Consider the following 25933-nt stretch of genomic DNA (forward strand, 5'->3'; position numbering starts at 1 on the left):
TGCCTGGCAGGAATGGGTTTATTTATTGCCTCTGGCCCGTAGCCGGGGCGGCGCGGGGCCTGCACAAGTTCCCTCCGGCCCTTCCCATCCTTCCCCGCCCCCATGCCATCTCCTTCCCAGGGGTTTGCTTTCCCGAAGCCCCACACCACTCTGGAAGGAGCCCACCGGGGTTTGGGGTGGGGGCGGGCGGAGGTGGTCGGGCAGCCCCGCCGGCCGCGTACAGCTCCACCCCGCATCCACCTCTCCACACCACGGGGAAGAAGGTGGTGGAGTAGGGGGTCGCCACCTCTGCCCTAGGGGCGGAAAGGGGCTGGAACTATCGATCTTAAACTCCTCAGGACATCATTCTGAAGCCCCTTTCCTCCAGGAGCTATCCTTTCTTCCCAAGGATCCCTCTATCCTCAGCTCCAGACTGCCTCTCTTACTCCGAGGCCCCAGTAGACCTTCCCCTTTAGAATAAATTAAGGAATCTCCAGCTTCCATCCCAGGGAGAAGGGAAGAAAGGCTCGAGAGATCTTGCAGACCCGGGAAGGGCCACAGCCCTCAGCCAGGGGATGGGCACAGGGCTGGATCCAGATCTGTCACAGTGCCTGGGCCTCACATCTACAGAGTCCGGATGGCCACGGGGTAGAGCAGAGACATGTGCTCGGCCCCCTTAATGGGCAGCTTGCGGCTGGCGTAGTGGTGCACGATTTCAGGGACGCTGCTGAAGGGTGGGCTGTTCTGGCCCAGCACATACTTGTGTTCCTTGGTCCGGGACAGCTTCATATGCATGAAGCCCTGACTGCTCCTGGGAAGAGGAGGGGAGACCTGGTGAGTGGGGCCCTCTCCAGTACCCCCTCTTCCCTCCCCTCCCCTGGCAGCAAACATGGTTGTTCCAAGCCAGCTGAGGGCGGGAGGTGACTAGGGAAGGTTGAGGTCAGTCCAGAATGCAGGGAGGGGATGGAGAGGATTTGGGGAGTAGGCAGCAGCAGGCATTGGCTTTGTGGTGAGGTCACTGGGTGTGCCGAGAATGTGTGTGTAGTGAGTGTACCGGGTGTGTGCAGGTGGAAACGAGCGATCAGCACCACCCCTCACCTAGTCACCCCTGCCCCCCAGCCTATGTGGCCAGAGCCAGTTTAGCTTCCCCTCCTTGAGCTGTGCAGAAGGACATCTGTGGTGGTGGTGCTCCTAGTGACTCACAGACACCCCTGGCAGAACAGTGGGTGCAAAGATGTAACAATCAAGGGAATCTTGGTTGAGGTTCTTTCTTGCAAAGACTAGAGGAGGGGGGTGAGCTGCTCTGGGCATTCCCCTCAAGTCTGAGAATACTCAGCTTCCTTGTCCTGGGGACATCCCTTCACCCTCTTGCTAACTGGGCCTTGGGCTATTCCCCCAGCTCATCTGTCCAGCTCTTCTGCCTGGGATGACATCATCGGTGAGGCTGCAGCTCCATTCCCTTCCTCAGAGAGGACTTGCTCCACTGCCTCTCCCATCTCCCCACCACAATCCAGGAAATCAGCATTACTGCCCAGCCCACAAGACAAGGACCCTGCTGCTCAGAGCTCTGGCCAGCTCCCAGCAAGAACGTCTGTCCAAACTACCACAGGCCTGGTTAGAAACAGGCAAGGGGGAAATAATGCTTGGAGGAGCCCTGAAGCCTGAGTGTTTCTGCTGGTCAGAGCTGACGTGGGGACCAGGGCAGGCTCAGAAGCTGGTGTAGGAGGTGGGACTGGTGAGGGGGCTGCCTCATCGTGTGGCCCCCACCCTTGAGAGGTGAGGCTGGCAAACCTTCTCCCTTGCTTCCCCTGTCTGGGTACAAAGAGGGCTCTGACTGGACCCATTTCCCTAGGCCCAAAGATGAGAAAGCAGGGAGAGTGGGGAGACTAAAGAGGAAAGGGAAGGGAAGGAAAAAAGGGCCCTTAATCCCATTCTTCCCTCCCCCCTCAAATACAGATGCAAGCCAGCCAGAGGCCCCAGGGCTGGGTGTGTGTCAGGGTGTGGGGGTATCCTTCATCTGCAGGTCTGAGATAATGGCTGAAGCTACAGAGACCAAGCAGGCCCTGGGGAAAAGAGCAAAAGGCCTGAGGAAAATGTATAGCCCCTGGGGCAGTGGAGAGGGGAGGCAGTGAGTGGTCACTACCCCCCAACCCCGCCCTATGCCAAAACCCAGGCCGGAGGCTACAGGCAACAGCATGGGCCCTGTGCTCTCAGTTTGGGGACAGTCCCCTCTCCACGGTCCACTTGGGGGAATTATCTCTTCTGAAAACTGTAATTTTATCTTCTCCCTGAGGGACAGACCTGGCCAAAAAGGGCAACAAGTGGCCAGAAAACTGAGTTGGAAGCTGAGAGTTCAGCCTCCATCTGGATGACTGACCTCCTGGGACAAAGTCCCAACGGTCTGTTAGGACACAGGAGAACCTTTGCCTGACGCTCAGGGAGCCAGGGTGGGACTAGCTGAGCCGCAGGGCCAGGGCTGGCATGGCTTTTGGAAGAAGCTGTTTAATTACCAGTGAAAGCCCTTCCATTACAGAGAGAAGAGAAACCATAATTGTATTTCAGAGAAGCCATTTATATGCAAATGTGGCTCTGGCAGACATATGCTGGCAGAGCCAGGTCTAACCCGGCTGGAGTGGCGTCCAAGCCTGTCTCCCCCTTTCACTCCCCAGCCTAAGGCAAGGCGCAGGCTCTCCTCTGCTCTGCTCAGGGAGCCAGACCCCTAATGTTTCCCCTGGCTTTGGACCATTCCAGACTTAATAAGGGGTGGAACTGTGCAATAGAACGGTGTGGTTCTGGGAGTCAGACTGAACTGGGTTCAGATCCTGCTTTGGGCACTTTATTAGCTGGTGGCTTTGAGCAAGTCACATACCTCTTTGAATCTATTTGCCTTCTATAAAAAAGAGATCAATTTTGTAGGACAGTAGTTGGCTTGAAGATGGTGCTTCTTGGCACATAGTAGATACTCTATGAATCTTAACTATAATTTTTAAAGCAATATACGTTCCTGAAGTTATGTAAATCAAATTTTTGATAAATGATTTTTCCCTAAATGCTCCTTTGACTGTATAATTTGCAGACTCCCTGAGCATAAGAGCTGGAAGAAACCTAAGAGGTATTCATTGACATATTTTGCAAATGGAGAAACTGAGGCCCAGAGAGGTTAAGTAATTTGCCCAGGGTCATGTAACTAGTCTTATTAAACTCAAGAACGAAATGCAGGTTATCTGACTATAGTCTGGTGTTTTTCCATTATCTTTTAGGGGAGTTAAATAACTATCCTCAAACATATCTGTGTAATACTCCCTAGTTCCCATATATTGGGTATGTTTGAAGTGGGGGTATACCTGTACTCTTGACGCCCCCTAGGAAACGTGGTAGGAAGTGGTACAGATGCCCCAGTAGCGATGGGGGATGTGAATGGACACAGCACTCTGACAAGCTGCTACGTGGGGTGCAGGTTCTACCAGACAGAACTCCTGGGTGCCAAGGAGAGGACTGGCCATCCTGCCAGGAGACCCTGGGAGGCTGGTGCTAGTCTGTATATCTATGCCTAGAGTGGAAGGCTGAGGAGGAGGACCTGCCTCTTCCAGGACCCTTTAAAGCTCGGTTGTCCGCCACTAGCACCCAGATCTCCTGCCCACTTCTTCAGTGAACAAGAACAGCTCTTTGTCCACTGCTCCAACCCCCTCCCAGGACCCAGCCTCCATCTTACCCTGTTAAGCCCCACAGGCAAAGTTCTATCTCCTTGCCTGTGCTTCTAGAACATCTTGGATTTCTATTAATAATGATGATAGTGATAATTTATTAAGCACTTAGCACCATGCTAAGTGCTTATTTCATTTAACCTCCCCCTATAAAGCAGACATTATTATTCCTCCATTTTATAAGAAAGGAAACTGAGGCCCAGAGAGGTTAAGGGGGCCCCAGGCCACAAAGCTAGAAAGTGACCAAACCCTTCTGGGCTGGACTCTACAGCTCGACTGTTTCCCTTAATGAACTCCAAGCTCCTTGGGAGCAGGGGCTGAGCCTCAGACCTCTCCAGATGCCCAGGGCCTGGCCCAGAGTCAGCATACATTCACAGGGGATGAGTTCTCCCCAGCTTGGCTGGAAATGGGGGAGATACTGGAGTCTCCTCCTGTCCTGCTGGTTGTCCTCCCACCGATTCCCCTTGGCAACACCTTGAAGGCTCATCCTGCCTGGAGCCGCCAGCGGGCTGGCCCACTCACTTGAGGGACAGGGAGAAGTCGTTCTTGCTGGTCTCACTATTGCGCACCAGGTAGCTGGCCTCCTTGCACAGCCGGAGCAGGTTCTCGGCATCTGTTCGACTGATGGCCCCGTGGTACCAGCTGAGGATAAGAGAGAGGAAGAGGACATCTCTGCCTGGTCCCTCACTGTCCAGCCCACCCATTCTGGGTGTCCCCTGCAGGCAAGCCAGTGCCGGGGGGTGGGGGGAAGGGAGGGGAGAGGCCCCAGCTGGACACAGACACTCACACCTGGTTTTCCAAAGGCAGTGCTGGGTCTGTCCACTCCCCCAGGGGACTGCTGGGCTCCACGCTTAGGGGCTTGACTGACTTGGGGTTCCCTGCAGAGAGTCGGGGAGGGAGCCGCCCCTTCTCCTCCCGGCCAGGTGACAGGCAGCTCTTCTCAGATCCTTCAAACTGGGCTGTGGGGAACATATCAGTCACAGGCTCTGAGGACCCTAGAGGTAGAGCCCTATAGAATAGCCAGTGCCCCAACCCCATTTCCCAAAAGGGGTCAAAGGAATGTTCTGGAAGGGTGGAGCATGCTCCTGGGCCTGACCAGCTCTAGGGACAGTATCCTGGGTCCATCTCCTGGTGGGGGAGGTGTGGGGCAGGGCTTAGCCCTCCTGTGCCACACAGGGCCTCCCAGTCCCCACACTGTGGCAGGGGAGGGGAGAGAAGCAACACAAGAAACCACTTAAGCTTCTCTCCCTCTGGAGCAGCTGACTGCCTTCCCTTATTTCATACCCCTCAGGGTGGCTTCAGCGCTGATAATATTGTTTCTTTCTCCTCCTCAGAGTTCATTACCGTTCTCCAAATCACCCTGCCAAGCCATTCTGTAGAAATGACTTATCGATCTGAGAACAATTATCTGATTCCCCTTGGTGCCATCCTGACAGGCTAATCCTGCCCAAAGCCGCCAGCCAGCCCACCCCTCCCCCGCCCCCAAGGTCACTGCCCACAGGCTCCCCTCCTCAAAACACAGAAGCCCAGCAGAGGTAGCTCTGCCCTCCCAGACAGGGCAGGCCTGACTGCTGAGTCCACCCAGGGAGGGCTGAAGCCAGTGGGCCACATGGGCACCAGCACACATGCACAGGTGACACTCTCCTTCATCCTGTATTTACAAGATACCCACTCACACTCAGGCACGAATGTACAAACAGGTGCTCACCCCTGTTTGCACAGATGCATGCACACCCTTGGCTGCCCATTCTGGGTAAAACTGAATGTAGATGAAGTGTTCAGTGCCTTTTTTCTCCCCACTTAGCCTTTTTCTCTCCCTGTAGCACTTCAAGCCTTCACTGTCTTTCAATCACCAGATGCAAAGATCAGATCTTTCCTTTACTCTAAGGAATGAGACACTTCCTTTGCTGGCATCACCCCCGCCTCAGGAATTATAGGCATTGCTGAAGGATCTGGTCAGGCAAAGCTCTGCCCAAAGAAGTGAATTTAAAATAGTAGATTTTTATGGTATGGTGGGAAAGATATTTGGAAGGGGCTTCCCTTTGAAGATACCTTCCCCACACCTTTAGGAGAGGGAGGAATGTGTACCTTGCCCCTTCCATCTTCTTCCAGTATGAGAGGGATTCCTCCTGGGTTCTCTGAACTCTGCCCCACTTCTCAACTCCTCCAACCCAATCCCACAAGGCCTGAGGGGTGAGAGGACATGTCACCCTGGCCAGAAGCACCCACAGGACCCACCGCTGCTGTCCTCCAGGCTGGGCTCAGGGAGGGGTGAGGCTGGACCGGAGATGTCCCTGTCCCCGTCAGGCAGGGAGGGGCTGCTGTCCAGCTGTCCCACCGGTGGAGGCCAAGGTAAGTCTTTGATGACCTTAATGTCAACTGGAGCCAGTAGCAGCAGGGAGAAGAGAGACAGACAGGGACAGAGACAGAGAGGCAGAGGTTGAGATGCCAAAACCCAGAGCCAGGACACAGGACAGCCTAGAAAGTAAGAGGGTCAGAGCAGAGGCAGGGGGTGCTTCTGAGGAAGAACAGGACTTTCAGACGGCTGGGTGGGGCCACATTGACCACATCAGGGTGGGAGGCTCAGGGTGGCAAACAGCAGGACCCAGAGTCTTGCTCTGCCAGCCCTACCGGTATACTTTGTTTGAACTCACACAAGCCTCCAGTATCCAAAGGGACCAGGCAGGGAGGAAAAGTGGGACAAGGAGCTGCCCACATCTCCCAGCACCACATCCAGGCACCCCTACAGCCTCCTGGCACCTCCCACCTTGCCTCCCTTCCCCCTTTCCGCCTGCAGCATGGGAACTCACAGGCAGCGAGACTGAGATAGGCTGTCAGGAAAATTCAGACACTGGGGCAGATGTTTTATTGAAATTTACCCCTCACACCCTCAATCCTGAGCCTTGACAATTAGAAGAGTGATGCCACTGGCGGCTGCAGGACTGCTAACGAGGTTTCCTAATGACGAGCATAGATTTTCCCATTAAGCAATCCAAACAGTATTGATTCTCCAAGGAGACTTCTGGAGATAAATGACCCATCCTCAGTGGTGTACGCTTTACAGGAAACAAATTAGAAACCTGTGGTTTCCCAGTCTGACTGCCCGGGTGGGGAAGACGGAGGAGGACATGGGAGTGGAATGAGGTCTAATGGAATTTAGGTCTTTCATGGTCTCACGGAATCAAGGATTCAGGCTCTTGTCCTATCCACTGAGACCCTCTCCATGTTGGACTCTGGGCCTGGGATGAACACAGGAGTGCTTGGTACAAGAGAAACCTGACCATTCAGCAAAGGGGATTTCTCAGAACCTCCCCCTTCCCACTGGGTCCTGCTCCTGAGAAATCCCCTTGGGGCTAGTCACCCCTGGTCTGGCACAGCTACCACTGGGAGATAGCCTTCTAATTCAGGGCTAGTCTCTCTAAAGATTATACATACAGCTGTTTTCATTGTCTGGAGTGTTAAACGCCTTCTTCTGTTAAGTGTAAGTTTTTAATATGTGCCATACGTTTTATCATTTTGTTTGGAATTTCTTTATTTTTAAATATGAACCACCTCCGGAAAGATGATAGTGGCCCAAGTCTCTTGCCTTCTGAAAGGTAGTGATGCAGTGAGTCATTCCCTGACCCTGCACACAGCGCTGTGTCCACGCTACCCAACTTGCTGCTGTCCGTGGTGCAGACTCACCTGCACTTCCCTTGAGCCCAGCTCCTGGGCCTCCCGTGGCCCCTGTGGTCCACTCCTCCCATTCCCCTGAGTCTAGAAAGCTGCTCAGAGGCCCCAGCAGACATGCCCTCTCCACCAAGGACTCACCTGCAAAGGCTTTGGAAATCCGCTCCTTCTTCCACTCCCAGGGCTGGTCATACTCCTCAGGGGGCCTCTCGTCATCCTCGGGCAGGCGGGACTCTCGGGGCCAGGAGGCCCCCTCACCCTCCGGGCTGGCCCCGTCCTCCTCTGGCTCATAGGGTGTGTCATACAGAGGCAACGGCTGAGCTGTCGTCTCCTTGGAGCCCCGGATCTCTGCCAGGGCAAGGCAGTGGGGAAGGGTGAGCAGTTCCGGCCGCCAGGCTCAGCTCCCTGGCAGTGCTCCCCAGCCATGAGCCTTCGGAGAAGATGCTCCGGCTCTGTGGGGAGCCCACAGACGTGAGGGACGCATCCAGGGTTTCTTGCCCTCAAAACACCTTTAGAGTTCCAAAAGCATGGCACCCAGCAGAGGCAGGGGCAGAGAAGCACCAGAGCGGAAGAAGATAAAAGATCCTGCAATGGCCAGCAGGGGCTGGGGTGCTGAGGCTTACACATTTAGGAAACTGAGGCAGGGTCCATCTCCTCCTTGTTGCCCAGATCCATTTATTTCCTTGTGTCCCAAGTTATGTCATTTCACAATCAGGAAATCCTTTGTTGCTCAGATACTGCTGACCACCCCCTCCTTGAAACTCTCCCCTTTGACAAGTTGTTATCACGGACTGTCCTCCTCTGATCACCCCCAGTTTCTTTCCCTGGATCTCCTCTCTCTTGGTCTCTGTTCCCCAGGGCCACGTCTTACTCATTTCTCCCTGCCCTCACTCCCTAGTCTCATGGCACCCTCTGCATCTATACATTTCCAACTGCCATAAAGATATTTCACTTCGATGTTTCAAACTCACCACTTTCCTGCAAAATTCTTCTAGTCTATTCTGTGATCCTCTTTTGGGGGTCACTGACCCCGGTGAAAATTTGGTAAAAGCTATGGTGCTACTCTCCAGAAAAATGTGCAAATTTTCACATACAATTCCAGGGCACTCAGGGACCTCCTAGGGGTCCACACCCCTCTGATCTAAATGTGGTAGCCACCCTCTCACTTCCTCCATTTCTGTCTACTACACTGCTCTCCCTGGTCCTGGCCCTCCTTCATTCTCTGAATCCCATGTGTTCATCACCAATACCTAGGGACATTCACCCTCATTTCTCCATGTCTGGATTACTGCTAGGGCGAACCTCCATTCTACAGACTCACATTTCTTGGGTTCCAAGGAATAACACTCCCTGCTGCTCTCTGCCCTCTCCCCCACCTCTCCCAGCAAGGGAGAGCAGCTTATCTGACATGCCAGTTCCTTCCTGTATCTGCCTACTTGCAGAGAGAACATTCTGGTTCTTCTCCTGCCCCTATAGCTGTCCTTCATTGCCCAAGCCTGAGTGGGCAAGTTTAATTCTATGGAGAAGTTTTAAGAGGCCCATTGTGGTCTCATAGCTAAGTAATGTTCTCCAATCAACTTTATCAGTAATAAAGCTGACATTACTATCTCCATCTGTCTGCTTCCTTACTCCTATTTCTCTATTACTTCCAAGCTCAGAGGGGAAGAAAAGGGTGTTAATTATTGATCCCTTAAAGCCTCAACAATTTCCACAATGGTCTACTAACTCATCTTTCTGATGCCCAGTTCTTCTAGTCTGTTCTGTACACCAAAGCCTCAGTAATCCTCTTAAAATGCCATATTCATCCTGTTCCTTTCTTGTTCAAGGATCCATAATGGTTTCCTTCCCCCTTTTGGAGCAAGTCCAAATGCCTCATTCCAGCCTTTGAGGCCCTTCACTGCCCCTCTTGGCCTCTCTCATCTTAGCTCTCCTGTATGCCCAGCACTATGATTATCTGCCCCTGAACAAACCTCCTTTCATCCTGCCTTGGGGCCTTGGCTTAGACTGACTCACCCCTACCTCCTCTTTGGTCACCCTTTTTTGGTCCCTTTCTCTGGATCCTTCTTGACCTCTGTTCCCCAGGGCCAGGTCTCATTCATTTCTCCCTGTCCTAACTCCTTGAACTACTTGCCCAATATCATGTGCACTGCATCTGCATTTCTAGTCACGTGTTTCCAGTTGCCATAGAGATGTTTCACTTTGATATCCCATCATTTCAAACCCATCATCTTCCCTAAAGCTAGTGATTCTTTTCTTGGGATCATTGACCCCCAGCCCACACCACAGCTTGCCCTGCCTATCCCCAGTGCTTCTATTGTCTGACTTTTCATTGTTATGACCTTCTCTACCATCTCAGGTCTCAGGCACTACAAATCCCAGCTCCTTCTCCAAAATGACTGTCTTGAAGGCAATGGCCCCCCTCCCTAGGGATCCGGCAAAGGCTTTCTCCATATTTTCTAGGGACTGAGGAGTCAGTCCTTAGACCTGTGTGACCTTGAGCCTGATCTGCAGATACTCAGGCCTCAGGAAGCAACGCCCCTACCACGACTCCATCACTCACCAGCCATCATCTTTTGGGCCTCATAGGGCTCCATGTAGCCATCATTTTCGGGGACCTTCTCTGGGGCTCCTGAAGCTCCTGTTGGGCCTTCACCAGTTTCCTGAACATCAAATGGATCCGCATAGTCTTCTAGGATTGCCAGCTGCGGGAAGAGAGTGAGGTAAGCAGGCTTCAGACATCTGAGAGACATCTCCACTCCTCTCCAAATGCTCTGTTCATGGCGGCAAGAATCCTTGGCATGCTGCCCAGGAGCATGGATGGGCACAAGCTCTGGCTCTTCCTTTGCAAGGGTCCCCCACTAGGCTGCCAATGGAATAGTACATCTTTCTTTTTTGTTAATTTCTGTTAATTTTGTGCCTCTGAACCATCCTCTAGGCTAAATGGACAGGATGAGGCTCTGGGCCTTAAGGCCTGCCTCAGTAAGGGTCTAGGCAGGACCAGAGCCTGCACCAGGTGACTTAACAGGGAATTAATTCAGAGTACTGGTTATAAAGGTGTTGGAACAGTTCAAAGAGCAAGCAGGAACAGTAGGTAACTGGGGGATTAGCTTGGTCCATGCCTACCATTGTGTTCCCAGATGCTGAACAAATATTTGCTGACCATCAAGGAAGGAAAGGCTGAGTACTGACTTGATGCTACAGTTCGCTGGTTTATCCTCAAAACATCCATCACAATGCCATGTGGGTATTATTACCCCTGTTTTAAGGAAATGGAGGCTCAGGGCAGGTAGAGAACAACATGCCCAAGTCTGCCCCACATAAGTGGAGGAACCAGGATGGGACCTGTGCCCTTTGTGCAAAATCATGCTGCTAACCTGTCACTATTGGGCATCTTGGCTGTCCTGGGAGAGAGACAACCTTAGGACAGCCCTGAGAAAGCTAGGGTTTGGGCTCTGTGGGCTGAAATCCCCAGGGCTCTCGGAGGACAGGAACAGGAAGGGCCTGGCCTTGGCCCTCCCCATCCCACACTACCTCTTTCTCCCACGCAAGTGGCTCATGGCCACCCTTCCGTCTCCCCACTCCCAGCCAAGGCAGTGTGAACCGCAAGCTGCACACCCTGCAGAGGAGTGCAAGGTACTCGGGGTGGGGTGCAGCTGAGGACAATAGAGTCTTTTTGGAAGCTGGGCACTGGCTTGGGGGGGACCTGCAGAGGCAGAAATGGAGCCCAGCCTGCCCAACGCTGCCAGCACCTTGGGCTGGGGGGAGACTGCACACCGGGTTGCCGGGCGTTGACAAGAGGTAGCTCTGGGGCCTGTAGCGTGGGGGAGGGGCTGCTCCTGCCTCTCCCCTATCCCTGTCTAGGCTTTGGTTCTGGGCCAGATCAGAGCCAGCTGGGCAGGGAGGCTGTGGAGGTAACCGCCCTGCCCTGGGTTACAGGACCTGGGACCTCTAGCAAGGTGGAAATGGAGAAAGAAAACTTCCTACCTCAGGGACCCCTTCTGCACCCCCATAGGTCCCTCTAGGAGTCTCTGAAGCATGTCCCAACAGCTCCTACCATCTCATCCTTCAGTTCTTCAGTTCCCACTTGTTTCACCTTGTTCCATGCAAGACCCTCAGCTCCTTTACCTCCCTCGAATCTCTGCCTGCTTCTGAGAAGACCACCACCTCAGATCATCCCATCACCACTACCAGATCACCCACTAGCCTGGGGCTCTTCGTCATTTTTGTCTCCATCTCCAATAAGCACCTGGTTTACAAAAGGCACTAGAAAATGTTTCTACTGGATCACTGCCTAGCTCGCCAGAGCCCTCCACTCCTAGACCTCCTTCCTCCAGAAAGTAGAGAAAAGAAATCCACTCCCCACCACTTGCCGAGCTGCTTCATTCCAGAACAGTGGGCACCCACAATTCCACTCACTTGACCAAGGGGCGCTGGAGCCAGCTCACTGGGTACCCATCCCAGCTGACAGCCAGCCTCACACTCACAGGTGGCAGCTACTCAACAATAACCGAATTACCAAACCTGCTGTCCTTAAACTTCACAATGGCTCTCCACTGCCTACAGAAAAAGTCAAAGTTAAAGGGATTTAAACATTCCAGTTTCTTCCCTGGTCTCTCTCTACCCACCCTGGGTCACTTTGTTACCTGAAAGCTCTATAATCACTTTCTTACCTCAAAGGCTTTCCCTCTGCCTGGATCGGACTATTTTTCCTCAAAAAGCCTTTTATTCTATCCCCCAGGCCTGGTTAGGGCTTCTGTACTGGGCTATCATCACAATGTGTAGTGACCACTTGTTTTATTATCTGTCTTCCTGCAGACTGTGAACTTCCTGAGGGCAAGAACCATCTTTACTGCTAAATTCCCAATGCCTAAAAGTGCCCAGTAAGTATTTATTAACTCAGTTCACATGAAACAGGAAGGAAGAATGGACAAAGGAAACACTTTTCCTTGTTCATTCAGAAGGAGGAAGCATGAATCTGGGTGGGGTGGGGGGGCACACAGGGGATTTGAGTCCCCGGAAGCTGCTTAGTGAGCAGAAGCACCTGGCCCGAATCTCTCCCTAGCCAGCTCCACAGAGGCCCCAACTCCTTCCCTTACCAAGCCCGGTCAGAGCTGCAGGCAGCACCTTTCCCACTGAAGTCCTAGGCCAGTGCCAGGAGCTGCGACCCCTCCCAGGCCAGCATGGGCATCTCCAGCGCCAGCCCACAGGGCCCGTGGGCACCCAGGTGGCAGCTCTGTGGGCAGCTCAATGGTTCCTCTGTTCCGTTCCTGGCTCCACACCCTGCTCCAGTAAGCCCTGGCCCCCGCCCTGGGCTGGGGCGCTCAGAGGAGCCACCCACTGGGCCAGATCAGGAGCAGCAGCAGACGCCTGCTGGAAGGCTGGCAGGATAGACACCTGCCTTGGACATAGAGGACCCTGTCAAGAGACCAGGCCTGCTGTCCCAGTGACTTCTAGGTCACATGAGGTGGCAAACGTGTTCAGCGCAGGGAAGCTGCCCCTGTAGGCTTCTGACACCTTCACTCCACCATGATTTACTTGGTTTAGGGGCCCTCTACCCAGCTCTGATGTGCTCACTGCTGTAAACTGCATCCATCACAGGGCCTGGCACACAGTAGGTGCTCAATGCACATTTACCGGCTGCTGGAAAAGCCTCCTTCTCCCCAGACTCCATCTTCTGAAGTGACACAGACTCTCAGATCCCCGTTCATCCTAACTCTAAATGACCAGTAGGGGCTGTAGGAGCAGCCTGTCAGGAGAATTGACATTTGATGGGGATCAAAGCCTCTGGCTCAAGGGCAGAAGAAAGGAACAGGCAGGGAAGGCACCTAAAGCCAGGGCTGATATTTAAGCAAACCCTCTGGTACTCAGAACGCTGGTGGAACACTGAAATATTTCCAAACTAGCAGGTGGGTAGCTGCTGCCTAGAGAGCCCCCTGGCTCCCACACCTCCTGCCAACCAGATCTTCTCCCCTCCTGCCACCCAGCAGGGTGCCTCCAGGACCCTGCTCCTGCGCCAGTTCAATCGGGCAGTGCCCCTCCCAAAGCAGCTGTCATGCTTTGACTTTCCTTCCTGCACAAGCCTCTCCTGAGGTAGCCGGCAGGCCTACCATCTGGTTGGACCTTCCACTCTGCAGCTGGGCCCTGAGTTCCTGACCCCACCCAAGGGGTTTTCAAGGCCAGGGGAGCAAGGGGGACACATGTCACAGGATTTTGGCTCTGCAAGGTCCCCAGAGTCTACTACTGCCCCTTTTCTCCATTTCTTTAGTTTACATTTGACGTCTGGAAGCCTCTGGTTTTTTAATCTGCAGAATGGGGATGGTATTGGTATCCACCTCCCAGGATTGGGAAGAGGACAATAAATGTAAAAAGTCCTTGGCCCAGAGGCTGGCATGGAGTCAGTGCTCGATGAACGTTCACCTTAGTGATAATCTCTTCTACTCGGGCATTAAACTCCAGAGTTTAGGTGCTGGTCCAGGGTGCACAGCTTGCAGCAGCAGAGACAATAAAGACAGGGACTCAGGTCTCCTGACAGTGCCTTGTCATAGATTTTCAAGAAAAACTGGGAAATGTAATACCTTCTCTCCTCTACTTGTAGATTTAAAATATACTTTAGCATGTTAAGGCTCTGAGAAGTCCTGCAGCCAAAAGAATACATCTAATTTTGTTTAATTCAGCATTTCTCCAAAGTATTTAACCACAAAATCCCTCTTCCTTGGAGAGTCTGCCAGTTTGGGAAATGGTGTATTATTTACCTTCCCCAAGAATGAACTTTTTGCATCTCCTGTTCCCACTTACTGGAATGCCTTTCCCAATTTTATCTGCCAGGGAAACTGCTTCACATGAAACAAATTTGTTATTATTATCCTTTTCTAATTACAAAGCAATGCTATGCTTGTAAAACACTCGAACATCACAGATATGCAATCGATGCCACCAACCCTTTTAAGACCCTTATAAGGTACATCCGTGGCCACTTTGTGATTGGGAGGCAAGTGCTGGCCTTCAGCATTCAGAAAATGGTGAGCTCAGCACAGAATGCAAGCCTCATTCCTTCTTTAAGAGTCTCCTTCCCCTTGTTCATTAGCAAGTACTCAGTGGACACTTCCTCTCTGTGGGGTTCCTCTTAGCAGGTGCAAAGGTCCTATGCACGATGCTGGCAGCTAGTCTGGAGCCAGGCTGCCCAGCTGGGAACCTCAGTCCTCCTACTTACTAGCTGTGAAACCACGCAAGCGTGACTCAACATTCCTGTGCTTCAGTGTCCGTATCTGTAATGCTGGAATAATAAGACTTTTCCTCATAGGGCTGTTTTAAGAATCAACTGGTCTAACGCATATGAGCTGCTTCAAATGGTACTAGACACAAGGTAGAGGCTCAGTAAATGTCCACGATTATATTATTAAATACAAAAAGAACAAATTCTTGAATCTTTCAGGAGCTCACAGTGACAGACACAAAGCTCCAAAAGAGTGAAACACCTTAAGGTGCTGAGAAGCCGCGTGGCTGGACCCCAGACCCGCTGCAGGCAGGATGTGGGCCCCGCCTCTGCTCTCACATAGTATCACGTGCGTTCTGTGGGGAGGGCAACTGGAGGAGGCTGCAGGTACCCCACCAAAGCCCTGGGCCCCAGCCAGCTGCACCCATCCACAGTCACAGGGTCCCAGCTGTTCCTGGCTCCTAACGGATGGAGCACCAGGGCTGTGGTGTCACTGAGTCACTGGCCAAGCCAACAAGCCACAGATGTCTTCCAGAGGGAGCGAGTGCCGCGGTGTGAGGAGGCGGCAGGGGACAGAGGGGACAGGCCTGCCTCGCTCCTCCCCAGTAGCCGCAGACCTTGGCCCTCCTTGAAGGACCAATGGTGGCGGCATAAACAGCAGCACAGACAGCCAGCCTGGGCCATAAAGGGTTCAGAGGTCTAACAAGTCCACAGAGGTCCCTTGACCTGGATCCCCCTCTTTTCCTCCATCTCCATCAGAGGACATGAAGACATGTGTGAGATAAACAGATCAGACCCCCAGACTCTGTGGAAGCCTTAACAAACAAAATTAAAGCAAATAAGCAAACAAACTCACAAAAGGCAAGAACCAGGTCTCTAGGTGGTGAGTCCCTTTCACTTAATGTGTCACTTAATGGTGCACAAACACTCAATGAACACTGGCTAAGGGAGGCCCCCCATCTGCCCGCCTAACCCCAAGGCAGACATGTCTGGTTCGACTTTGGATGCCCTGAATGTATCCTTTACTTTCCTCTTCCTGTCTGCTCACTTGTTTCCAAATTTGGGCCTGAAGGATCTAAGTCTGTATGAATACCATCTATGAGATACAGAATCTATTCTTTAAAGTTCTTAATATTTTGGGCCCTATGAACACCAATGAAAATCTGAGAGCTGTGAGCCTTTTCCCAGAAAAATACTCAGGCACCCAAATATCTGCACACAATCTCTGGAGGTTCATGAACCCCAGAAGCCCCTCCATGAGCTAAGAACAAGAGCTCTACTTTCAATTCATACAAGGCGCCTGACTGTCTTATTGTTCACGGCACTTCTCTGTCTCTGTCTCTCTCTCTCTCTCTCTCTCTCTCTCTCACACACACACACACACCCGTATCTTGGCATGATGGAGGCAAAGGACACACTGCAGATGGTCACAGGCAGCTCAGAGCTTCATCTAATCAGGGCCCCTTTCCCATCCCATCCCCCTTTTCTAATTAGACCAGGTTTTCCCTGTTGAAGGTCTGAGAAAAGGGAGCGAAGCAAGGGAAGGCGCAGCAATCCAGCCCCTCTGCCAGAGCATGGCCTGGTGGCCGGACAGGGTCCAGCACCACGAGGGAGTCTTCCTGAGGCCAGATGGTGAGGCTCTGCCTGCCCCGTGCAGGGCATGGCTCCTACTGCTCCCACACCTGCCCTGCCAGGCCTGCCCAGATGGCCACCCTGGCACCCCTGCCAACTGCATCCATGGGTCTTGCTGTGGATAGGGAGAAGGCTAATGGCCCTGAGCCCCCTCCCTGGGCCCCTCAGGGTCCTGTCTGAAGGCCTATTTCTCCTGCACCCACATTCACTGGGCTCATGTCCCCTCAATCGCCCTGGCTCATCACAGATGCATTTCCACCCATTTCATCTAACCTCAAGATCCAACCCCTCTCAGAGAGTTCTGACCCACCCAGCAAGAGCCACTTGGCTGCAGGAAGAGAACTGGGCCAGCTCAAGGCACACCCTGATCCCCAGCCTCATCTTGCTTTAGGAAGTGACCCAAAAGCAGCAAGCCAAGAGGATCTCCAGGGCTAAGAGAGAGGGAACCTAGACTAGGGAAACAGCAGCCACACAGAACAGAAACACGAGCTCAGCAGGGCCTCGGGCACTGGGCCAGCTCACCGTCCAGAAGGACAACTCTATAAGCTCTGCAGGTATGTGCCAACACTTGGGTTTAGGGTAAGGGGCTCAGGCATCTAGTCAGGGCTCTTCCTCAGAAGATTTCCCCAAACTCTGCTCCTGAGGAGGTGGAGCTCCTCTCTCTGAATGGTGGGAGGCCCCAGGTCAGCATTCCTAATTCTGGGGCCAGCTCAGATGGCATCCTGGGTCCTTCTCACACACCATGAAACCACAGATAGTGTGGCTCCTAGGAAGTCCTGCTGGATTTCATTCCTGTCCTTGCAGCTGACAAAGGAGTCAGATACCTCTTAGCCTCCAAGGTCTGAGCAGCCCACAGATCACAGAGCTGACCCAGGATGAGGCACGGATGCCCTCGGTAAGAAGAGGCTGTCAGTTTCCACATGGTTGTGTGGGCACAGCCCCTTCCTTGGGGGTCTCTGTGGGGAAATGTCCAAGGGGAACTGTAGTTGGAAAAGTCCCTGACCCTCAGGTCACCCTGGCAATGGATGGTCACCATTCAGGACATATTTGTGCACCACCCCTCTTTACAAGTGTCAGGCACTTGAGAGACATGACATGAGGAGGACACAGTCCCTGTCCTGGAGGAGCCCATGGCTTGGTGGGCAGCCAGTTATGCCATTCCAAAACAATGCAGAGAGGAAAAAAGCCAGGGACAGCTCAGGCCCACATGCCAACAGGCAGTGGTCAGGGAGGAGGAGACTAATGGGTTAATAGTAAGAACAAGGCCTAATGCTCCCTCTGCCTCACTACCACCCCCACCATCATATCACCCAACAGCAGGGAACAATTAGAAAGGAGAGGAACCTAAGGACATGTGAAGAAAGCACAGCCTCCTTCTGCAGGCTAAGGATCCTGGCCCAGGATGGGCAGCCATGCCCCACGGCAGGAACTAGAGGGAAAATAATTCACATTCCTGAGGCTTCTGCTCTGACCCTGATGCATCTCTCTTACCCAGGAAATCGGGTAGAACAGCAGCGCTCTCTGGGCTGAAAGCCTCAACCCTGGAGCCAATGGACTCAGATAACAACTTTGCTCTCCAATCAAATACAACTGTGTTCTCTGCTGAGGAGAGGGGAGTAAGCCCCAGAGCAGAGCTCCCAGGGGTAAGTTAAGAGAGACAGCAGAGCCAGGGCAGCCCACAAAGTTATCGTCTTAGAATTTAGGGCTAGAAGGACCTGAGGATGGCCTTTAGCTGTCAGGGAGGAATAAGGCCACATTGGGGTTGGGTAAGGAGTGGCTTCTCTACCAGGGGCCTGTGAGACACAGTGAATGTTCTCAGAAACAGTGAACGCCCAGCCCTCTTCTCTACCCCAAGCCTGAAGATCCACAAAAAGCTCTAGCAATCCTCAGAATGGACCTGGGGAGGAAGAGGCCAAAAGGAGAGGAGAGGTGGGCTCAGCTGCTTAGCCCCTTCTGGGCAACAGGTTCTGAGCACTGACTGTCCTCATATCTGGGGGAACAAGGGAAGGAATGCAGGAGTGGGCCTGCCTAGACCTCAGCGGTCAGCATCCTTGGTGAAGAGCTGCATACTGCCTGTTCCTGCCTCCTGAGAACAACAGTCCACCCGGCTCAAGTCCCACGGGGTAAGGCAAAGGCCAGCTCTTGCTGTGTCCATAGGATGAAACCCAGCCTTACCTCCTTCCTGGGACTTCAGCACCAGCAAGGATGCTTGGGCTCTCTTAACTGGAGGAATGGAGCTTTGTGCTGGTTCTGTCCCGGTGGAGAGGGGGTCAGAGATCAAAGGGCAGTGAGCTTCTGCTTCCAGAGGGCAGAAAGGCCATAAAATGGGGAGAAGTGGGGTTCAAATCCCGTTAGAAAAAGGCTCCTTGATTAGGGCTCCAGGAGCTGCTATGAGAGGAGAGCCTGGGATGGGGAGGGTCACTAGTTTGGGGCGATTACAGGGGATAGAGGCAGAGTTCGGGGCACATGTCTCAGATTAGAAGGTCGAGAATCGGAACAAAGGTGGAAGAAGGCTCTGAGCCCAGAGGTCAGGGACTAAGATCGTGTCCACCAGGAACCGTGACACCGAGGGGCCCGGCCAGGGCCAGGCCACCTTTGTCCCTCTTCTTGAAAGCCCCAGACCGCAGACCACCTCTCCTAGCCACCCCCGCCCGGCGTGGCACTCACCCTGTCGCTGCTAGCGGGGGCTCCAGATATCCGCTCCTCCGCAGGGGGCGCTGGGGGACCAGGGGTCTCGACCCGAATAAGGCGGTGGGGAGGCGAGCCGTGGCGCGGGGGCGGCGTGGGGCCGGGGACAGCTGGGGTGGCTAGTGCAGCGGAACCGGACGGCCCTCCGGAGTAGGGGTCTTCGAAGTCGCGCTCCCTCTGCAGTCGGTAGGCGGCCACGATGTCCGGGGGGGGCGCGGGGGGCGCGGCCGGAGAGGGTGCGGGGGCGCGGTAGTCCGGCTCCGGGGGCGCCGGCTTGCCCCCACCTCCGCCGCCGCCCCCCCCGCGGAAGCCCAGGTGCTCCCGGAGCCACTTGGCCACTCCGCCGCTGCCGCCCCCTCCTGGGCTGGCTCCTGCACCCCCAGCACCCCTGCGCGATCCCCCCGGGCCGCCTCCAGCGCTCCCCTGCGCCCTCGGCCCCGGGCCGGAGCCGGCCGGAGGAGCTCCGCTCAGTAACATGGGGCCAACCAGACTGAGCTAGGGGAGCGCTGTGGCCGGGCGGGGGGCGGGGAGGGGGCGGAGCTCCGCCGGGCGGCGGGAGAGGGCGGGGCTCGTCAGTAACAAGGGAGGGGCGGGGTTCCGCTACCTAACGGGGTCGACCTCCCCCGGCCCCACCGAAAAGACGGGGCGCAGGCTTCCAGCCAGTATGGACAGACAAAAAAGTGAAGTGGCGACACCAGGGCAGGGTATGCAATTCCCGGACTGAGGATGAATGCTCCACGTGTCGCCACGCGTGCCTCTGTGGGGGCGCACCTGTCCACGTTTGTTCCCCCTCCCGGGCTCCGACCTCGCGCGCGACGCCGAGAGAGGAGCCCTTAGGCTCCTGGGTTCCTGGTCCTTTGAAGCCCTCCACCCCTCCTTTTCCCTCCCCCAAGGCCTCCTACCTAGGAAATTATATCCTAAAAGGAAAAATTGGGATGGGGGCGCGAGAGGGGCTGTTCTGTAAGATGTTTCTGTAAATACCCCCTCCCGCGTGCTACAGTGGGAGCCCCACCTACCTGCTCCCATCCAACTGCTCCCATCGCATATACTCGATCCCACCACAGGCAGACACATCTCACATCACAGACAATCAGCTCCCTAGAGGCACCCACTTCTCCCCGTGTGGTTTCCACACACGCCCTCCTCACATACAAACAGCCCTTACACAAACGCCTCCCACCCACGGGCGTACCCGCTCCAAACAGGTCCACCTGGCCCTTGATAGCAGCGCGCATACACACAGAAATCCCTTCAAGTCATTTCCTCGGTTTCATTGTCAATCAGATTAGTGACAAAATAGAAACAGACAAGTCAATAAATCAAGTCTAGAAACAGTTCCAGCGTTGTCTATCACAAACCCCTTATCCTCTAGAGGCTCAGATGCTCAAGCAATAGGTATTTTTGTCTTAGAAATAAAGCCAATATCTCCCTAGAAATGTTGTAGCCCTGAAGCTGACACCAACATTAGCTTTTGACTCTGGTAGAAAAGTAGTGGCTTCAAGCTCAGCAACATCCCCCCAGGGCACTGCCTCAGTGTCTCCCTCACTCTTAGGCTCAAATCTGCCTTGTGAGGGAGCAAAGAGCCATGAGAGGCCCCGAAGGGAAGGGGGCTCACAGCTGGAGTACAGTAGGATGTGATGGCAAAACAGAGAATCCCTTAGGATTCCCAGGGCCTCAGGTCTCAAAATATTTGTGGTTTCTGGTTTGTGTATATTCTAGTTGGTGTTACAGGACAGTGCTTTCCACACTTTAATGTGAACACGAATCTCTGGAACTTGTAAAACTGCAGTTTCTGTTTCTGTAGCTCTAGCTGGGATAGAGTCCCAAACTGTAGTTGGAACAGGCTCCCAGGTGATACAGATGCAACTGGTTCCCCCCACCACACTTTGAGTAGCAGGACTGTAGGAGATACTGAAATATCTGATATTGTGCCTGGCTTCATGAAGTCTAATAGAGAAAATAACATGTGTATATTGTAAAAACATGCAGTCTTAAGCATTGACTAACAAAGCAAAGCTGGACATGGAGATAAGAAATACTAGAAGAGTGGTCCAGTTCATCCATATTGGAGGGTCTACTCAATCACCAGATGTCTGACTCAGGAGTCTAACAGTTGTGTGCACTAGCCAAATCTCTGTGGATCAGTGGTGAGGGACTCAATGCCACTGATCCTCACTTGTCTTATATCTGCAAAGGGCATGATGTTTGTCCTGTGAGGATTAGGGGAAATGATGGATATGAACAGTATTTGAAAACTGTGAAATGCTTACAATGGTAGGTGTCAAAGGAAGCCACAGATGTTTAAGAAATACAGAGTTAAGCTGACAGCTCAGAGGAATGGAATCAATCAAGTCTGCACAGAAAACAGCAGGTTTCATGGAGGGGGTAGACCTGAGCTGCGTAGGATTTGGACAGATGACGCAAAGGAGTGAAAGGTTATTCCATGCCCAGAGATCAGCATGGGTTGAGTGAAGGCATTGAAGTGGGAACTAGCATACCATGAAAAAGGAGCAGATTCATAGTGAGGAAGAATAGGAAATAAAGTCAGATGAGGAGGGGGGAGGATATTATAAGGGTAGAGTTTAAATGATAATTAAAAAGCTGTAATACCATGTACGCACCATGAACTTACTCGCTTTAAACTGTCTGTTAATGCACTTTCCTCCCCTACCACAGTGTGGGCTCCTAGAAATTGGCATTATTGAGACACCTCATGGTGCCAGGAAACTTGCTAGAAACCAAGGGTACCAAAGTGTGGCCATCACAGCAAGGCTCCTCTGAGACTTGGGTGGAGTTTGCCAGATCCAAGGTCTTGCAGTTAAGCATGTTAAACATTGCAACATAGAATTCTGAAGGGGAACCAGGTGTTCCCATCAGTTAGTGTAGAGTCTGTCATGTGGTGGGAACTGAATAAATGTTGAAATGAATAAAGATCTTTTCTCTTGTTCTTATTTTTATATAGCTATAATTGTGATATATATATAATTTTATGCCCTTATTTTTTCCACTTAACATTCCATAATTTCACTATTTTTATTATGTAAGCTTTATTTTCTTCCAACTATTTTTTTTTCCAGAAAATTTCAAACCTATGAAAAAAATCAAAGTACAGTGGAAATCTGTATATCCTTCACCTGGATTCACTACTTTTTAACATTTTGCCACATTTGTTCTATTCCAACTCCCAGTCTTTTTTTTTTTTTTTTAACCATTTGATGCAAGTTACAGATATCATGACACTTCAGCTCTACTTCAGCAGCTATTTCCTAAAAATAGGGAATTCTTCTGTAGGGCCATAAGACCATTAGCATAATAGTTTTGTCTATGATCCAGTCCATATTAAGTCTCCCCACAAAGTCATATGTGTGTGTGTGTATGTATGTATATATACATGTACATATATATAAATATATATTTTTTTTATCCTGATTCAGGATTTATCAAGTTTCCCCCATTGCATTTTTAGGTTTCTTTAATTTCTTTAAATCTCAAATAGTTCCACGTTTTTTTCTTGCTAGTTTGTTTTTCATGACATTGAAATCAGTCATTTCTTCAAGGGAACCTTATCCCTTTTAGTTGGAAATAGTATTTAAAAATTGACTTTATACTTTATAAATGGTTATTTACTCTGTCATCAAGTGAGCATACCTTAGTTTAGTTCAACATTTTATTTGTTGAGCTTTTAGACTATTTCCATTCTCCTCCCTTGTAAACAACTCTGTAACAAACATCTTGATCAGGTTAGCTTTTCTAAGTTTAGGATTAATTTCCTTTGGCAAGATTCCCAAAAGTGAAGTTATTGGGAGGAGTGTACTTTTTTTTCTGATTCTGGATACCCATTGTCCGGTTGCGCTCATGGAAGGTTTTAAAAGTCAACAATGACTTCCAAGTGGTAAGCCCAGTGATTTTGTCTCATTCCTTTTTATCTTTTGCAACACCTAAGTCTGCTGATTTCCTCTGTGCTTGAGAACTTCTCCCAAACTTTCCTTAAAATGACAATATTCTCCTTTCTCTCAAGCCACATCCTTCTCTCCCTCCGTTAACCTTCTAAATTTGTGCATGTCCCAACACCTAGTCCTCAGAGCTCACTTTTCTTACTGGGTACTGAGTGGGGTGTCCTCACTTCTGTTTGCTTGCCTTTGATTGCCCAGTCCTGTGCTAGCTCTCATCTCTTCTGGTTTTGTCTTCTTCTAAGTCTGGTCCTTGCCTTTTGTCTCCAGCCTTGTCTTGGTCCATCTTTGTCCACAACCTTGAGAGGACAAATATATCCCAGTACACTCACATATGCACTCTGTTCTTTGAGATTCTACATGTAGATGGAGCTTCATTTGGACCAAGTTTTCTATTTATCTGATATGAAAGTAGCATGGTTCTGTGTTGCAAGAATAAAACCTAAGATGTAACCATAAAGCAAACTGGGCCACGTCACTCATTTATGGACTCTGTAAGAAACCTCTGTTCGAAAATTTATGGAAAGGTTATACGCATACAAACATAGTATGATTCAATTCTACATTCAATGAACTTGAATTTTCTACCTCTAGTGGTTTGTGATTTATGTTGGATCCTGACAATAAAATAAGAAAGAGATGGAAGTGGAGGGTCTCCAAATGGACTATCAAGTCTAGTCCCAACTCCAAAATTAGGATGCTTCCCTGACCTTCCAACGTGAAATCAAAATAAGGCTGATTCCTAACAAAGCTCAGACTCCCATCTAAAAGTTTTTTTTCTTGGCCCAGTAAGGAATTCCTTTCCCTTATCAATCCAAACAGTGCCCCACCCTCCCCAGCCTGGAGCCAGGACCAGGGGAGAAAAAGGAGAGGCTCAGGTGGGTGGAGATTCCTTCAGGGTATGTGTACTCTTCCCTGTAGAGCGAGATTGCCTATCAATGCAAATCTAACACTTCAAGTTCAGTCTGACTTCTCGGGGAGAGCAGGAAGGGAAGAGGACATCTGTATTATGCAAGAAGCAAGGAGGAGTATGTTTGTATACATATATACACATTTGTTGATACAAGGACTGTCACAGAAAGATATATTGGAAACAGGCAATAATTGGTAGATAGGGTGAAGAATGGGAGGGAGACTTTCCACTGGATTTTTGCATGTATATTCTCTATTTTAAAATGAACAAACCATTTTTTTCTGACAATATATGAAAAGGGAAAAAAATCACAAGTCACAGGGGCGCTATTTTGCTGGTGTAGGAGAATGATTTAGACACTGATTTTCGGTTTATTTCAGAAGCAAAGGGGTTACAACTGTTTGATCTGGAGTCGTATTGAGGAATTTAAATGAAAATCACTGAACGTGGCGATAGTAGGGGTGGCTCAGTTTTGAAAGCTGAAAGATGTGGCGGTTCATTCCAAGAAGATGAATTATAATTTATACAAAATGTTATGGGCTGGGAAAAAAGAAACTTGAAAAGACAAGCCCCTTGCCGTGCCATTGTTCCCACAATGCCGTGACTCGGATTCGAACCGAGGTTGCTGCGGCCACAACGCAGAGTACTAACCACTATACGATCACGGCGAGCTACCGGGGACCTGTAGGGATGGCCTTCTGATTGTCCTCTTCAACAGTTATAGGCCTCCCCATTCTGCACGTCACCAAAAGGTCCACCTATGGGGCGGGGTTCCCGCCTAAGGCCGAGTCTGAGAACGCGCAGGCGCATTGATTTCCTGCCAATTGCTCCGATTCTCCAATTTTGGCCCATTAGCCGCGGGAGGTGATGATGCAGTGGGAAAGGGTGGTACCATGGTGAGGTGGGAGTTTAAGGAGGACCCCTTGGGCATCCAGGGACGGGAATGGCCGGAGATCAGAGTGTTCACAAGATATGTAACTCTCATTCTTTGGAGGACGCCCATCTCTCCTGCGCCGGAGAGACCCTTCCAGCGACCCCAGACCTGCAGGGGGCGCTCCTCAAGGCTTTGCCTCCCTGCTGATTTTCCCAGGAGTGACCCAGTGCCGCCTCTGCAGAGAGTGTGGATGCCTCCAGAACTGGACTCAATGAACATATCTATCTTATCCTGCCGTTCCCCTACCCTCCAACACCAACTTCCTTCCTCTTACTCTCCCAAGGACCCTGACTCCTCCCTCTGCAATGCTCCCGCCAGACCCGGTGCCCACCTCCGTTGTGCCCCTGGGCGCAGCTGGGACCAGGTCCGGTTTTTCTTCTTGTCCACACGTGCCCCCGTCCCCAGGGCACCTAGAACCAGGCTGAATTCACAGTAGGCAGTGGCTTTTTGCTAGACTTGAGAACGTGCCACTCGTCCTAACAAGTATCCAGAGAGACCACCCGTCTCTCCAGTGTCTTCTGTTCTAATTACTCGCCCCACCCCACCTACCCACTTGCAGAGCCGCCAGAGGGATCTTGGTAAACACGAACAGAATCCTCTCACTCCTCCACCTCTCACTGCCACCCCCTAGGCTGTAGAAAATTTGTCTACCTTTTCCAGATCAACTTGTGGCCCTTCCTCAGTGTCGTTTCCCATTCCCAAATTACTTGTTTTCATTCATTCAACAGGTCCCTAAGAAGCGCCTACTGTCAGGCCCCGGCCTTTGGGCGTCATGGGGATGGGGAAGAGAGAAGACTTACGAAGAGGAATGATGCCAGTTTCTTTTCGAGACCTCCTTTAAACCTTAGCACACGAGATTATCCCGGCTGCTTGACAGATTCCCTTTCTGCTTTTAAGTAGTGCTTCAAATGTCGCCTCCTCTGCGAAGACTTCGCCTCCTTTTATTGGGAGTCGGTTTCCAGTGCTGCCATAGAAATTTGTACGTATGTCAGTTGCAACACTTAGCCCTCTGAGTGTTCTGTGCTTTGTCCCCAAGAATGGTAATGCGCGTAGCCCAGTGTAACCGAAAGTCTATTTTTCCGAAGTCCAATTTAGTCAGAACTGGCGTAAACATAGTTTTCAACTGTTGTAAGAGAATTGAGATCCTTTTTAAGAATGTTATTAGAATCTGATACGGTAAAAAAAAAAAAAAAAAAAAAAAATGGAGGAGAGCGATAAAACCTAGGTCCCATGCCGTGCCATTGTTCCCAC

The 25933-nt window shown here is 51.6% G+C and overlaps 2 protein-coding genes and 1 non-coding gene across 7 annotated transcripts in view; 1 reads left to right on the plus strand and 2 right to left on the minus strand.

The window, feature by feature from the left end:
- The window catches only part of DUOX1 (dual oxidase 1), a 36269-nt gene extending 33072 nt beyond the window's left edge, over nucleotides 1-3197 (plus strand). The window contains exon 35 of the mRNA XM_074366041.1: nucleotides 1379-3197. The gene's annotated coding sequence lies outside the window, so the exon portion shown is untranslated. The remainder of the gene's footprint in view (nucleotides 1-1378) is intronic.
- SHF (Src homology 2 domain containing F) lies at nucleotides 1-25928 on the minus strand. 5 transcript variants are annotated; one of them, XM_074366044.1, is made up of 7 exons: nucleotides 25483-25928; nucleotides 9913-10054; nucleotides 7494-7700; nucleotides 5922-6062; nucleotides 4471-4642; nucleotides 4206-4325; nucleotides 1-790 (listed from the first exon to the last, which is right to left on the minus strand). In XM_074366044.1, the coding sequence occupies exons 2-7, from the start codon at nucleotides 9944-9946 to the stop codon at nucleotides 604-606; spliced, it is 861 nt and encodes a 286-aa protein (XP_074222145.1). In that variant the 5' UTR covers nucleotides 9947-10054; nucleotides 25483-25928; the 3' UTR covers nucleotides 1-603. The 5 variants fall into 5 exon arrangements, with proteins under 5 accessions (XP_074222145.1, XP_045380279.2, XP_010963562.2 ...); XM_045524323.2 differs by lacking the exon at nucleotides 25483-25928 and adding an exon at nucleotides 18865-19402; XM_010965260.3 differs by lacking the exons at nucleotides 5922-6062; nucleotides 25483-25928 and adding an exon at nucleotides 18865-19398.
- TRNAH-GUG (transfer RNA histidin (anticodon GUG)) lies at nucleotides 24345-24416 on the minus strand. Its single transcript has one exon. It is a non-coding gene; the product is annotated as a tRNA-His (tRNA).
- Nucleotides 25929-25933: the final 5 nt, after the last annotated feature.

Source organism: Camelus bactrianus, chromosome 6 (genome assembly GCF_048773025.1).
Source record: "Camelus bactrianus isolate YW-2024 breed Bactrian camel chromosome 6, ASM4877302v1, whole genome shotgun sequence".
In the NCBI taxonomy this organism is placed as follows: Eukaryota; Metazoa; Chordata; class Mammalia; order Artiodactyla; family Camelidae; genus Camelus; species Camelus bactrianus.

Bases quoted from the DNA above. Each gene is read 5' to 3' on its own strand.
- SHF (XM_045524323.2), bottom strand. From the start codon at position 19,362: ATGTTACTGAGCGGAGCTCCTCCGGCCGGCTCCGGCCCGGGGCCGAGG. The intron at 7,701-9,912 runs GTGAGTGATGGA...TTGCCCTGGCAG, and splicing joins GGCCCAAAAGATGATGGCTG to AGATCCGGGGCTCCAAGGAG. The intron at 791-4,205 runs GTGAGTGGGCCA...TCCTCTTCCCAG, and splicing joins GACTTCTCCCTGTCCCTCAA to GAGCAGTCAGGGCTTCATGC.